The sequence below is a fragment of the Odocoileus virginianus genome, chromosome 33, assembly GCF_023699985.2.
Source record: "Odocoileus virginianus isolate 20LAN1187 ecotype Illinois chromosome 33, Ovbor_1.2, whole genome shotgun sequence".
Lineage (NCBI taxonomy): Eukaryota > Metazoa > Chordata > Mammalia > Artiodactyla > Cervidae > Odocoileus > Odocoileus virginianus.
In genome coordinates this window covers 35,198,424-35,213,814 of record NC_069706.1, presented here as the reverse complement: position 1 = coordinate 35,213,814, position 15,391 = coordinate 35,198,424, and the positions used below count along the sequence as shown (strand labels likewise).

At 41.7% G+C, this 15,391-nt stretch overlaps 1 protein-coding gene across 1 annotated transcript in view; it reads left to right on the top strand.

Annotated features, from left to right (window-relative positions):
• Positions 1 to 1,530: 1,530 nt before the first annotated feature.
• Positions 1,531 to 15,391, top strand: part of LOC110126139 (cytochrome P450 3A24) — a 56,879-nt gene continuing 43,018 nt past the window's right edge. Inside the window, exon 1 of the mRNA XM_070460350.1 lies at positions 1,531 to 1,738. Coding sequence (XP_070316451.1) covers positions 1,668 to 1,738 — 71 coding nt within the window. The 5' untranslated portion in view covers positions 1,531 to 1,667. The remainder of the gene's footprint in view (positions 1,739 to 15,391) is intronic.

Genomic DNA, 15,391 nt, shown 5'->3' with positions numbered 1-15,391 from the left:
CAGCTCATTGTTATCCAATAAAACTCCCCTGTACTCTGCATGCTAGGTTTTTCAGTTGTGTCCAACTCTTTGTAACCCTGTGGACTGTAGCCCTCCAGGCTCCTCAGCCACTCTCCAGGGAAGAATACTGGAGTTGGTTGCCATTTCCTCCTCCAGGGGATCTTCCCATCCCAGGGATCAAATCTGTGTCTCTTAGGTCTCCTGCATTGGCAAGTGGGTTCTTTACCACTAGCAAAACTTTGGAAGCCCCCAAATGCCCTACCTGTCCACAAGTGGGGAGCCATGTGCTCTGACCCTCCACCCTCCATATTACCCAGAGACAACGTGCCCTCATGTGATCTTTTTGGAGTTCTGTTTCTGTATGTGCCACATCATTGTGGCTAATGATGTTGGGGTCCTCTTGGCCATTGGACTGCTTTTTGCTCTCACTCCCTTTACACCCTTTGATCTTGGATTGTGGCCTTTCCAGAGAGAGGGGACAATTCTTTGATCTAGAATCTGACTTGCAGGATACTTTTGAGGTGGGTCCAGAATCAGCTGAATTGATACCATTGGTGCAGCCATCACCCTCTCCTCCATGTCCTGCCTCTCCTTCTGGGGCCCTCTTGTCAACAGGATCCTGATGGACCCTCCTGAAAGTACAGAGACAGTGACCAAGGCCCAGCCAGGCCCTCTAGGTGTATTAACAATTCAGAAAGATGGCATGGTCACCAAAGAGTCACAGGGAGAGGGCACATAGGTGCTTGGTGTCCTTACTTCTACCAACTCAATTCCATCTACATTTCTGAATGCCCACTCTGCAGGAAGCACTCTGCTAGGTACCTGGGACGTGACCCTGGCTAGTACCCAGTATGTGCCCAAGTCTCCATCCACTGAAGGGACTAGATATGGAAACCAAACATGGTGCAGGAGACAGAATTGTTTTCAGGGGACAGAAATCCCCAGAGGAGGAAATGGTTATATATGCTCAAGGAGGTTGGTTAGGGAAGAGTCTAACACAGATGTTCTGCCTGAGCTTCATTTTGAAGGATAATTAAGAGCCTAAAAGGGACACAGGGGCATTTCCAGGCAGGAAAAAGGTCATATGAGTAACAATCAGCACAGCTATCTTGTTTGACCCCATGGAGGAGGAGGTGGCACCCACCTCCAATATTCTTGCCTGGGAATTCCCATGGACAGAGGAGCCTGGTGGACTGCAGTCCACAGGGTCCCAAAAGAGTTGGACACAACTTAGCAACTAAACCACCACCATCTTGTTTGAAGGGTTTCAAATATTTTGGACTACAGGCAGACACAGAGACAGGGAGGTTTAGAGGAGAATTAAATCCAGTGGCTTTGTCTGAGTTTCTGTAACCTTTGGGCTTACTGATAACATTGATTGAGTTGTTTATTGATTTCCTACAGAATATGAACTCAAGGGAGGTCAAACTGAAGTGCATGTGATGCTCGGCCAACTACCAAGGCAGGCAGGGCTCCTGCAGGTGGAGCCCAGGTGGCCCTTCTATTGGTTGCAGCTCCAGCTCCACCTCCTTTCTCGGCACATAAATCTCCCAACTGGACTGAACCTCCGCCTAATGTGAACAGAAGCTCCGAGCTCAGAGGCAGGCAGAGGGCAGCACACACAGCTGAGAGGAAACTCAGAGGAGGGAATCGCCAAGAAAGTTTCCATGGAGCTGATCCCAAGCTTTTCTGTGGAAACCTGGGTTCTCCTGGCTACCAGCCTGGTGCTCCTCTATCTGTGAGTAACTGTTAGGCTCATCTCCTCTGTAAACCTGGGTTTTAGGGTGCTAAGCAGAAAAGGGGGTTCCCTTTGTTTGTTTTTTTAATTGAAGTATTGTTGATTTGCAGTGGTGTTAGTTTCAGGTGTCTAGCACAGTAATTCAGTTTTATATACATATTGATATATTCTTTTTCAGATTCTTTTCCCTTATAGGTTATTATAAAATATTGAGTATAGTTTCATGTGCTATACAATAGCACAGGAATAGTTACATATTTTATTTAATTGTTTTTTCTTTTTCTTTTTTTATTTTCACATATATGTATATCTTTCTTTTTTTTTCATTTATTTTTATTAGTTGGAGGCTAGTTACTTTACAATATTGAAGTGGGTCTTGTCATACATTGACATGAATCAGCCATGGAGTTACATGTATTCCCCATCCCGATCCCCCCTCCCACCTCCCTCTCCACCCGATCCCTCTGGGTCTTCCCAGTGCACCAGGCCTGAGCACTTGTCTCATTCATCCAACCTGGGCTGGTGATCTGTTTCACCATAGATAATATACATGTTTCGATGCTGTTCTCTTGAAACATCCCACCCTCGCCTTCTCCCACAGAGTCCAAAAGTCTGTTCTGTACATCTGTGTCTCTTTTTCTGTTTTGCATATAGGGTTATCGTTACCATCTTTCTAAATTCCATATATATGTGTTAGTATACTGTATTGGTCTTTTTATTTCTGGCTTACTTCACTCTGTATAATGGGCTCCAGTTTCATCCACCTCATTAGAACTGATTCAAATGAATTCTTTTTAATGGCTTAGTAATATTCCATTGTGTATATGTACCACAGCTTCCTTATCCATTCGTCTGCGGATGGACATCTATGTTGCTTCCATATCCTGGCTATTATAAACAGTGCCACGATGAACATTGGGGTACACGTGTTTCTTTCAATTCTGGTTTCCTCTGTGTGTATGCCCAGCAATGGGATTGCTGGGTCATATGGCAGTTCTATTTCCAGTTTTTAAAGGAATCTTCACACTGTTCTCCATAGTGACTACACTAGTTTGCATTCCCTCCAACAGTGTAAGAGGGTTCCCTTTCCTCCACACCCTCTCCAGCATTTATTGCTTGTAGACTTTTGGATAGCAGCCATCCTGACTGGCGTGTAATGGTACCTCATTGTGGTTTTGATTTGCATTTCTCTGATAATGAGTGATGTTGAGCATCTTTTCATGTGTTTGTTAGCCATCTGTATGTCTTCTTTGGAGAAATGTCTGTTTAGTTCTTTGACCCATTTTTTGATTGGGTCATTTATTTTTCTGGAATTGAGCTGCAGGAGTTGCTTGTATATTTTTGAGATTAATTCTTTGTCCATTGCTTCGTTTGCTACTATTTTCTCCCATTCTGAAGGCTGTCTTTTCACTTTGCTTATAGTTCACTTTGTTGTGCAGAAGGTTTTAATTTTAATTAGGTCCCATTTGTTTATTTTTGCTTTTATTTCCAATATTCTGGGATGTGGGTCATAGAGGATCCTGCTGTGGTTTATGTCGGAGAGTGTTTTGCCTATGTTCTCCTCTAGGAGTTTTATAGTTTCTGGTCTTACATTTAGATCTTTAATCCATTTTGAGTTTAGTTTTGTGTATGGTGTTAGAAAGTGTTCTAGTTTCATTCTTTTACAAGTGGTTGACCAGTTTTCCCAGCACCACTTGTTAAAGAGGTTTTCTTCTTTCCATTGTATATCCTTGCCTCCTTTGTCGAAGATAAGGTGTCCATAGGTGCGTGGATTTATCTCTGGGCTTTCTATTTTGTTCCATTGATCTATATTTCTGTCTTTGTGCCAGTACCACACTGTCTTGATGACTGTGGCTTTGTAGTAGAGCCTGAAGTCGGGCAGGTTGATTCCTCCAGTTCCATTCTTCTTTCTCAAGATTGTTTTGGCTATTCGAGGTTTTTTGTATTTCCATACAAATTGTGAAATTATTTGTTTTAGTTCTCTGAAAAATACCATTGGTAGCTTGATAGGGATTGTATTGAATATAGATTGCTTTGGGTAGTATACTCATTGTCACTATATTGATTCTTCCAATCCATGAGCACAGTATATTTGTCCATCTATTTGTGTCCTCTTTGATTTCTTTCATCAGTGTTTTATAGTTTTCTATATATAGGTCTTTAGTTTCTTTAGGTAGATATATTCCTAAGTGTTTTATTCTTTTCATTGCAATGGTGAATGGAATTGTTTCCTTAATTTCTCTTTCTGTTTTCTCATTGTTAGTGTATAGGAATGCAAGGGGTTTCTGTGTGTTAATTTTATATCCTGCAACTTTACTATATTCATTGATTAGCTCTAGTAATTTTCTGGTAGAGTCTCTAGGGTTTTCTATGTAGAGGATCATGTCATCTGCAAACAGTGAGAGTTTTACTTCTTCTTTTCCTATCTGGATTCCTTTTATTTCTTTTTCTGCTCTGATTGCTGTGGCAAACACTTCCAAAACTATGTTGAATAGTAGTGGTGAGAGTGGGCACCCTTGTCTTGTTCCTGATTTTAGGGGAAATGCTTTCAGTTTTTCACCATTGAGGATAATGTTTGCTGAGGGTTTGTCATATATAGCTTTTATTATGTTGAGGTATGGTCCTTTTATTCCTGCTTTCTGGAGGGTTGTTTTAATCATAAATGGATGTTGAATTTTGTCAAAGGCTTTCTCTGCATCTATTGAGATAATCATATGGTTTTTATTTTTCAATTAGATAATGTGGTGTATTACATTGATTAATTTGTGGATATTGAAGAATCCTTGCATCCCTGGGATAAAGCCCACTTGGTCATGATGTATGATCTTTTTAATATGTCGTTGGATTCTGTTTGCTAGAATTTTGTTAAGGATTTTTGCATCTAGGTTCATCAGTGATATTGGCCTATAGTTTTCTTTTTTGTGGCATCTTTGTCAGGTTTGGTATTAAGATGATGGTGGCCTCATAGAATGAGTTTGGAAGTTTACCTTCCTCTGCAATTTTCTGGAAGCATTTGAATGGGATAGGTGTTAGTTCTTCTCTAAATTTTTGGTGGAATTCAGCTGTGACACTGTCTGGTCCTGGGCTTTTGTTTATTGAAAGATTTCTGATTACAGTTTCAATTTCCTTGCTTGTGATGGGTCTGTTGAGATTTTCTATTTCTTCCTGGTTCAATTTTGGAAAGTTGTACTTTTCTAAGAATTTGTCCATTTCTTCCAAGTTGTCCATTTTATTTGCATATAGATGCTGATAATAGTCTCTTATGATCCTTTGTATTTCTGTGTTGTCTGTTGTGAACTCTCCGCTTTCATTTTTAATTTTGTTGATTTGATTTTTCTCCCTTTGTTTCTTGATGAATTTGGCTAATGGTTTGTCAATTTTATTTACCTTCTCAAAGAACCAGCTTTTGGTTTTCCTAATTTTTGCTATGATCTCTTTTGCTTCTTTTGCATTTATTTCTGCCCTAATTTTTAAGATTTCTTCCTTTCTACTAACCCTGGGGTTCATAATTTCTTCCTTTTCAAGTTGCTTTAGGTGTAGAGTTAGGTTATTTATTTGGCTTTTTTCTTGTTTCTGAGGTATGCCTGTATTGCTATGAACCTTCCCCTTAGCACTGTTTTTACAGTGTCCCATAGGTTTGGGGTTGTTGTGTTTTCATTTTCATTCATTCCCATGTATATTTTGATTTCTTTTTTGATTTCTTCTGTGACTTGTTGGTTGTTCAGCAGCGTGTTGTTCAGCCTCTGTACATTGGAATTTTTAATAATTTTTCTCCTGTAATTGACATCTAATCTTACTGCATTGTGATCAGAAAAGATGTTTGGAATGATTTCAATTTTTTTGAATTTACCAAGGCTAGATTTATGGCCCAGGGAGTGATCTATCCTGGAGAAGGTTCCATGTGCGCTTGAGAAAAAGGTGAAATTCATTGTTTTGGGGTGAAATGTCCTATAGATATCAATTAGGTCTAACAAGTCTATTTTATCATTTAAAGGTTGTGTTTCCTTGTTAATTTTCTGTTTAGTTTTTCTATCCATAGGTGTGAGTGGAGTATTAAAGTCTCCCACTATTATTGTGTTATTGTTAATTTCCCATTTCATACTTGTTAGCATTTGTCTTACATATTGTGCTCCTATGTGTTGGGTGCATATATGTTTATGATTGTTATATCTTCTTGGATTGATCCTTTGATCATTATGTAGTGTCCATCTTTATCTCTTTTCACAGCCTTTGTTTCAAAGTCTATTTTATTTGATATGAGTATTGCTACTCCTGCTTTTGGTCTGTATTTGCATGGAATATCTTTTTCCAGCCCTTCACTTTCAGTCTGTATGTGTCCCTTGTTTTGAGGTGGGTCTCTTGTAGACAACATATATAGGGGTCTTGTTTTTGCATCCATTCAGCCAGTCTTTGTCTTTTGGTTGGGGCATTCAACCCATTTACATTTAAGATAATTATTGATAAGTATGACCCTCTTGCCATTTACTTTGTTGTTTTGGGTTTGAGTTTATACACCCTTTCTGTGTTTCCTGTCTAGAGAAGATCCTTTAGCATTTCTTGGAGAGCTGGTTTGGTGGTGCTGAATTCTCTCGGCTTTTGCTTGTCTGTAAAGCTTTTTATTTCTTCTTCTTATTTGAATGAGATCCTTGCTGGGTACAGTAATCTGGCTTTAGTTATTTTCTTTCCTCACTTTAAGTATGTCCTGCCATTCCCTTCTGGCCTGAAGTTTCTATTGAAAGATCAGCTGTTATCCTTATGGGAATCCCCTTGTGTGCTATTTGTTGTTTTTCCCTTGCTGCTTTTAATATTTGTTCTTTGTGTTTGATCTTTGTTAATTTGATTACTATGTGTCTTGGGGTGTTTTGCCTTGGATTTATCCTGTTTGGGACTCTCTGGGTTTCTTGGACTTGGGTGATTATTCCCTTCCCCATTTTAGGGAAGTTTTCAACTATTATCTCCTCAAGTATTTTCTCATGGCCTTTCTTTTTGTCTTCTTCTTCTGGGACTCCTATGATTCGAATGTTGGGGTGTTTAACATTGTCCCAGAGGTCTCTGAGGTTGTCCTCATTTCTTTTAATTCTTCTTTCTTTTTTCCTCTCTGCTTCATTTATTTCTACCATGCTATCTTCTACCTCACTTATCTTATCTTCTGCCTCCTTTATTCTGCTGTTGGTTCCCTGCAGAGTGTTTTTGATCTCATTTATTGCATTATTCATTATATATTGACTCTTTTTTATTTCTTCAAGGTCTTTGTTAAACCTTTCTTCCATCTTCTTGATCTTTGTCTCCAGGCTATTTATCTGTAACTCCAATTTGCTTTCAAGATTTTGGATCATTTTCACTATCATTATTTGGAATTCTTTATCAGGTAGATTCCCTATCTCTTCCTCTTTTGTTTGGTTTGGTGGGCATTTATCCTGTTCCTTTACCTGCTGGGTATTTCTCTGCCTTTTCATCTTGTTATATTGCTGTGTTTGAGGTGGCCTTTCTGTATTCTTGCAGTTTGTGGTTCCTCTTTGTTGTGGAGGTTCCTTGCTGTGGGTGGGGTTGGACAGGTGGCTTGTCAAGGTTTTCTGGTTAGGGAAGCTTGTGTTGGTGTTCTGGTGGGTGGAGCTGGATTTCTTCTCTCTGGAGTGCAATGAAGTGTCCAGTAATAAGTTTTGAGATGTCAGTGGGTTTGGTGTGGCTTTGGTCAGCCTGTATATTGAGGCTCAGGGTTATGTTCCTGTGTTGCTGGAGAATTTGTGTGGTATGTCTTGCTCTGGAGCTTGTTGGCCCTTGGGTGGTGCTAGGTTTCAGTGTAGGTATGGAGGCGTTTGATGAGCTCCTATCATTTAATGTTCCCTGGATTTAGGAGTTCTCTGGTATTCTCAGGATTTGGACTTAAGCCTCCTGCCTCTGGTTTTCAGTCTTATTCTTACAGTAGCCTCAAGACTTCTCCATCTGTACACCACCGATGATAAAACATCTAGGTTAATGATGAAGTTTCTCCACAGTGAGGGACACCTGGAGAGGTACACAGAGTTACATGGAGAAGAGAAGAGGGAGGAGGGAGTTAGGTGACCAGGAGGAGCAGAGGGGGAATCAAAAGGGGAGACAACAAGCTAGCCAGTAATCACTTCCCCATGTGCTCTCCACAGTCTGGACCCCTCAGAGATATTCACAGACTTACACAGAGGAGAAGAGGGAGGAAGGAGACAGAGGTGGTCAGGAGGATAAAAGAGGGAATCAAAAGGAAAGAGACAGATCCAGCTAGTAATCAGTTCCCTAAGTGTTCTCCACAGCCAGGAAAACACAGAGATTCAACAAGTTGGGTAGAGAAGAAAAGGGGCGGGGGGAGACAGAGGCGATCTGGTGGAGAAAAAGGAGAGTCAAAAGAGGGAGAGAGCAATCAGGCCAGTAAAAATGGGTACTGAAGATTGGGTTCTTAAAGGCACAAAGTTGATAACAAATACCAAAAAGCAAAGATTAAAAATCTTCAGTAGAGGTTAAAGTCCCAAAAATACAATATTAGAAAAAAAAGAAAAAAAAAATCAAACCAACAAATAAACAACAACAGAAAAAAAAAAAACCAAAGTCACAGAAATTATAAAATATGTATATATGAAGTTTGTTTTAAAAATAGGGTCTTTTTTTTGCAAGGTAATAGTAGGTTATAAAAATGAAAATTAAAGGAGTAATGGGGACTTAAAAATAAAAAAAAAAAACAAAATAAAAAGTAAAAAACAAGTTTTTTTTTTTTAATTTAAAAAATGATAGTACTAAAAATATATCTGAGACTTTCTCTGGAGCTGTTGCAGACAGTGTGGGGTGAGTTCGTTTTCAGAGAGTTCCTTGGTCGGCTTGTACTTCTCAAGGTCTGTAGGCCCCTTCCTATGTAGTCGGTGCTAACTCCAGGGTTTTAATCTATTGCACCTGTCACTTCCAAAGCGTTTCCCTCTGTTTATTTTAGCTTCTGTTTGCTGATCACTTCAGTGTCTAATTTCTGCCCTGCCACAAGGGGCACAGTGGTGTTCGCTTTTTTCTTTTTCTTTTTTTTCTTTTTTTCTTTTTTTAGGCGCGCTGTTCAGTCGTGCTTTGGGGAGGGAGGAACACTGCGAACAAATATCATTAGCGTGTGCTCACAGTGATTCAGCCACACTGGGTTTGCGACCGCGGGCGTGTGTGCTTTCCCCGTCCACACTGCTCAGACTCTAGGTTGCTCTGCCGGAACCGTCTGATGCAGGCCCTGGTTTACATGCACTTCCGAGGTCTAAGCCGCTCAGGTTCAGGTTCTCGGGTACTCCACAAAGGCGCAGACTTGGTTGGGCCTGCGTTTTGCGCCCGTCCCAGGTCCGAGCAGCTCAGGTGACCAGGTGCTTGGCGCGCGTATTCGCCCCCAGTTGGAGGCTGCGGCTGATCCCCTGCCCTGTCCCAGCAGCTCGGTTTTCTGGGTGTGCAAGGAGCGCGCCTTCTCGGTGTGCCGTGTGTCTATTCTGGGGAGCTGGATTCTGGCTGCGACCCTCCCGGCGGATGTCGATCATCCAGAGTCCCAAGAAGTCTTGGTTAGCAAAGAAGTTTGCTTGCAGTTTGGTATAGGATGCCTCTCTGAGGACGTGATTGCCCTGGGGACGTGATTGCCCTCTTCCGACTCTGGCTGCCCTCGCCCGCCTGTCTCTGGTCGGGGATGGGCCGGTCCGCAGCCGGCTAGCTCTGCTCAGTCCTTTGTTCTGTGAGCGTGCCTGGCGGTGTCTTAGGTTAGGGCTTTTCGCGTGATTGCAGGATACCTATCCCACAGTCTGGGTTGCTATCTCAAGCTAGTTCCCTCAGATTGCCCTCAGGGCATTCAGCCTCGGTCCTTACCCTAAGCAACGCAGCCGGCTCCTCCCTGCCCCTCCCCTGCTCGCTAGTGGGGAATGCGAGCGTCTCTGCTGGGAGTTGCTGTTAGGCGCACAATCTGTGGGGTTTAATTATTTATTTATTTTCCCTCCCTGTTATTTTGCCCTCTGAGATTCCAAGGCTCGCCACAGAACTGCCGGAGAGAGTGTTTCCTGTTGTTTGGAAACTTCTCTCTTTTTTTAAGACTCCCTTCCCGGGACGGGTGTCCGTCCCTACCTCTTTTGTCTCTCTTTTTATCTTTTCTATTTTGTCTTACCTCCTTTCGAAGACAATGTGCTGCCTTTCTGGGTGCCTGATGTCCTCTGCCAGCAATCAGAAGTTGTTCTGTGGAATTTGCTCGGCATTCAATGTTCTTTTGATGAATTTGTGGGGGAAGAAAGTGGTCTTCCCATCCTATTCCTCTGCCATCTTAGGACCACTGCCTCCCTTAGTTTTTTAAAGTTCAAGGTAAATGGAGGGGAAGTTGCTGAAGCATCAGGTGCCATGAGCACAAAGTGGGTTATTATTGATCTTACCCACATCTGTTGAAGGAGTTAACTTTACTCCTGAGTTGCTGTTAGCATAGTTAGGAGGGTTTGTGACATTATTTGCTCCTGTGGATGACCCTCTGATTGACGACCAGTCTGCATGGACCTAGACTAGTCAACTAGAGTTCATCAAAGGCAAATTAAAAACAACTGGCCCACGTGCAGCATAGTCCTCACTGCTTCCCACTGGGGAATTCCAGGCTGGGAATCCTGGAGGCAAGAAGTAACCTGGGTTTTTGTTTCATTCTCTCTGACTTCTGGATTCTGTATCTGCTGCAAGAGACATTAGAAGGATTGCCCCCTTTGTTACTCAAGAGTTCCTGCTCCGGACCCTCCTTCCAGGTGTCATTTACACAAAACACTGGGTGCACCCAGACTTCGTTGGGGGACCTGAAGACCAATCACCCTTCTTGTCATGCTCAGCCCTTCCCCCTTTTTGTGCCCCTCCTCAGGGCGTCACTTCCTAAGACTCGATTCCCCCACCCTGTACTCTGCAGAACTATGGAGCCCCAACTGAGAAATCTTAAGATCTAGGGAGACTTGGCAGAAATTTTGAGATTATATTCATTTCTTTCATCTTTTCTTTTAATCTCTGGAAGGGTTAGCATCAGTGTACAAATTAATTTCCCCTGTGATAAAAATCTGTCACAAGCCCCAGAGCCCAATTTGGATTTTAAGTAGTTTTTCCTCTCTAAGTATGGCACAGGAGGATGAATCAAAACCATCTAGCAGAAGAATTCCTTTAAGTGGTGGGCTACCTGGTATCATAGATTAGGTTGGGAGAGGAGTTATTTTCAACAAGTGGTTAGAAATACCCCTCCAAATCACATACGGGCCCTATGTCAATTTCACTTTCCTTTAGTATAGGAAATCATGATGACATGCACATGAATAACATTAACCTCATTTTAATTCTTTGAATGAAATATTAGGAATTCAAAGTATTGCAGCAACATATTTTCTGTCTGACATTATAAATTAACTGGTAGAGTTTAATTTCATTCTATATAGTTTAATCTAGTATGAAATAGAATGAAATTAAACTCTGCCAAAATTGGGGCTTCCCTGATAGCTCAGTTGGTAAAGAATCCACCTGCAATGCAGGAGACCCAGGTTTTCTTCCTGGGTTGTGAAGATCTGCTAGAGAAGGGATAGGCTGCCCACTCCAGTATTCTTGGGCTTGCCTTGTGGCTCAGCTGGTAAAAAAGCCACCTGCAATGCAGGAGACTGGGGTTCAGTCCCTGGGTTGGGAAGATCCCTGGAGAAGGGAACAGCTGTACAGTCCAGTACTCTGGCCTGGAGAATTCCATGGACTATCTAGTTGGGGATCCCAAAGATTTGGACACGACTGAGCAATTTTCACTTCACTTAAAAAATTGATGTGAGTATTTCCAGCGTGTGTTTTTTCCCTTGAAGGATTAAAGAGGATTGTTGTCCAGTACCTAGAAAGGTATGTAAATAAACTCGCCCTCTAGGGTAATGCCTGGAATATAAATCTAGTGTATAAATATATTCCTGTGATATATCTTTTTAAATATACATGTCCAGCAAGATATTTTAGTCTTCAGGGCAGATGAGTATACATGCCTGGGAGCCAGTGACGATGTGAGAGGCATCCAGAAAGAGATTGGGATGGAGGGGAGAATATTCTTCATTCCTCAGAGCAGAGCTCTCAGAGGTTCTCAGACCTGGTCCCACACAAGGTCTGTAAGGTTGGCATCTCATCTGCTTGAAGCCTGGGGACAAGATACAAGCTAAATCACACTGTGTGTGGTCCATCTAACAGTGGAGCTGGTACTAGCTAGTGTCCCCAAACCAGGCAAACATCCCTGTAGCCTGAGAAGGTACTCATGCAGCTAAGAATCAGTCACTGCAGGCAATGCTCTCATTATGCTGATACAGTGTAAAAACGATGAAAATGATTGGCTTTATCTTTAGCCTCTTCCTTTTTACCCAAAGAAGCATCAGTGTACCAAAAAGTGGGGAGCTAGAAAGAAACCAAAGCATTCACTCAGTCCACCTGCTGCCTTGGTGGAACCATGTGAGTTTAGACACTACACCAGATCTTTCTGCGGGACCAGTGTTGCCAACGTGTTCACTCAATGGCTTGGCATCACTTTTGAGTTCATGTAGCACACTAAAGGTTCAGAAGCAGAAACCAATTTTGCCTTGGTTGTGAAGACAGAGGAAGAAACTGGGCTGGGAATTGCCCAGGCCACCTCTTGGTTGTGACAGTTGGTGCCCACACCTCCACCACTTGCTCTGGGAGCAAGACAGATATCACCAACACGGCTTGCCCAAGGTACATCCATGGGCTCTTCCAACATAGGTCCTTCCGTGAAATATTTTTTGGTTTCTCTTATCACATATTGTAAGATTTCTGGATTTATACAGAAATTTGAGCCTGTGCTACCTTAAAGGCTAGCTTCCAAAGAAGGAGAGACAGGAGCTTAATCCAATATTCTGGAACATGCTATGGCCACTCATTTTTGGTCATACAAAGTGTCTTTTGCCTCCACGGAAGGTTACTGAAGACTGGTGAAAGTGCCTGTAGGGCATTTTGAACCATTTATACACAGCCTGCTTTTCAGCCATACGTTACTAATTTGCCTCTACAGAGTTAGCCGTGGAGGCCTAGCAAGTTCACGTTTAAACCATTGATGGCAGCCTCTTCCCTCAGCCTCTCTTTTCCCGTGCTCTGTCATCTCTCAGGAACACTAGAGTGGGCAGACTTGTAAAGACCTAGAACCCTGAGTCGTGGGCTTGCACACATAATACATGAAGGATAACCTACAGGCAGGCCTGCTATAGGGAGCATCAGCCTCGATTGGTTTTTAAGATAGTTGAAGTCAGAGGCAGTAATCTAGCTGCTTTGTTGATTGAGCATCTTCAGGAAAATGAGTGTACCTGGGGCACTGTGCTTAGCAGGGGAGTAACACTCGTTGGAGGACCAGATGCCATGAGCTGGGGAATGGTCTGGAAATGGATCCTTTAGTCATTGGGTCATTTCTACAGTTTCAGGGAACATAAGGGTCAATCATCCTTCTTTGTAGTCCAAATCAACCAACTTGCCTGACGACACAGACATGGGTGTAGCCGAAAGGTGCTCAATTTCTATGACGGCAATGGAAGACTTGAGCACAGCTTTCATTCTACAGATAAGAACACTGCACTTCAAGAATTCAACTGTTACAACATAAGAGTTGAACATAAGCACTGTGATACCATGACAGTTGATCTGATGATTAAGTCAGCTACTAAATGACTAACAGTCATGATGAACTGAAGAAAGGGATGGTTCACATTTTGTCAGATGGAGCAAAATTTCATCATGCTTCTCAGAACAATACGCAATTTAACACTTATAAATTATTTCTGGAATCTTCCACTTAATATTTTTACACCAATATGTTAACCATATAGACCATGGGTAACAAATCATAGACTGCAAAACTATATCTGGTTGTGTGTGTGTGTTGGGTTACTGTATAGTTTTTAAAGATGTCTCCATTGGGTGGAACTAGGTTAAGAGTAAACAAGATCTTTCTGTACTATTTCTTATAAATTCTTATGAATGTACTAATATCTCAAAATAAAAAATATTAAAGAGAGAATTCCCTGGTGGTACAAAGGTTAGAACTTTTCACTCTCACTGCCAAGAGCCCAAGTTAGATCCCTTGGTCTGGGAACAAAGATAATGCATGTCCTGCATACTGTTCAGCACAGTAAAAAAAAATGGTAGAGAGTAAATAAAAGCATCTGCACATGAGGCATGGTTGTATGTTTTCTAAGAACACATACAGAAAATAGACACTGAGCATATTAAGCTGATCACTTACTGATAGGAAAGATGATAAGAATGGAGTGAAAATGAGTATAAAGGATATATTTTGTTAACAGGTGGAAAAGTTTTAAATTTTAAAAAATGCTCTTAATTCAGTTGGTTCACACTTGGCTTGTGCATCCTTGCTAAGTTGCTTTAGTCATGTCTGACTGTTGGCAACCCTATGGACTGTAGCCCACCAGGCTCCTCTGTCCATGGGATTCTCCAGACAAGAGTACTGGAGTGGGTTGCCATTTCCTCCTCCAGGGACCTTCCTATCCCAGGGATAAAACCAGTATCTCCCATGTCTTCTTCATTGGTAGGCAGATTCTTTGCAACTGAGATGCCTGGGAAGCCCAGATATACTCATAGGTATCATATAATTGACTCAGGTAGGTAGGAAAAATATAGCTCCATTTTTAGCTCCAGATGTTAAGCATTTACACAACCACTGATGTAATTCAAGTCATTGTGTCACTATAGTAACCATTAAGTTTACATTTCCCATGTTTGGGGCAATTATGCTAACTGGCTCATTTTAATTGTTTAGATAATTAATTTGTAAAGACATATTGCCACCCTTATGACACCACCTTTATGGCAGAAAGCAAAGAAGAACTAAAGAGGCTCTTGATGAAAGTGAAAGAGGAGAGTGAAAAAGCTGGCTTAAAACTCACCATTCAGAATACAAAGATCATGGCATCTCGTCCTATCATTTCATGGCATCTCGTCCTATCATTTCATGGCATCTCGTCCTATCATTTCATGGCAAATAGATGGGGAAACAATGGAAACAGTGAGAGACTTTATTTCTTTGGGCTCCAAAATCACTGCAGACGGTGACTGTAGCCTCGAAATTAAAAGACACTTGCTCCTTGGAAGAAAAGCTATGACCAACCTAGACAGCATATTAAAAAGCAGAGACATTACTTTACCAACAAAGGTCCATCTAGTCAAAGCTATGGTTTTTCCAGTATAATGTATGGGTGTGAGAGTTGGACTATAAAGAAAGCTGAGCACCGAAGATTGATTCTTTTGTTTTTTTTAATACAAATTTATTTATTTTAATTGGAGGCTAATTACTTTATAATATTGTAGTGGTTTTTGCCATACATTGACATGAATCAGCCACGGGTGTACATGTGTTCCCCATCCTGAACCCCCTCCCAACTCCCTCCCCATCTCATCCCTCTGGGTCATCCCAGTGCACCAGCCCCGAGCACCCTGTATCATGCATCGAACCTGGACTGGCGATTTGTTTCACATATGATAATATACATGTTTCAGTGCCATTCTCCCAAATCATCCCACCCTCACCTCTCCCACAGAGTCCAAAAGACTGTTCTATACATCTGTGTCTCTTTTGCTGTCTCGCATACAGGGTTATCATTACCATCTTTCTAAATTCCATATATATGCATTAGT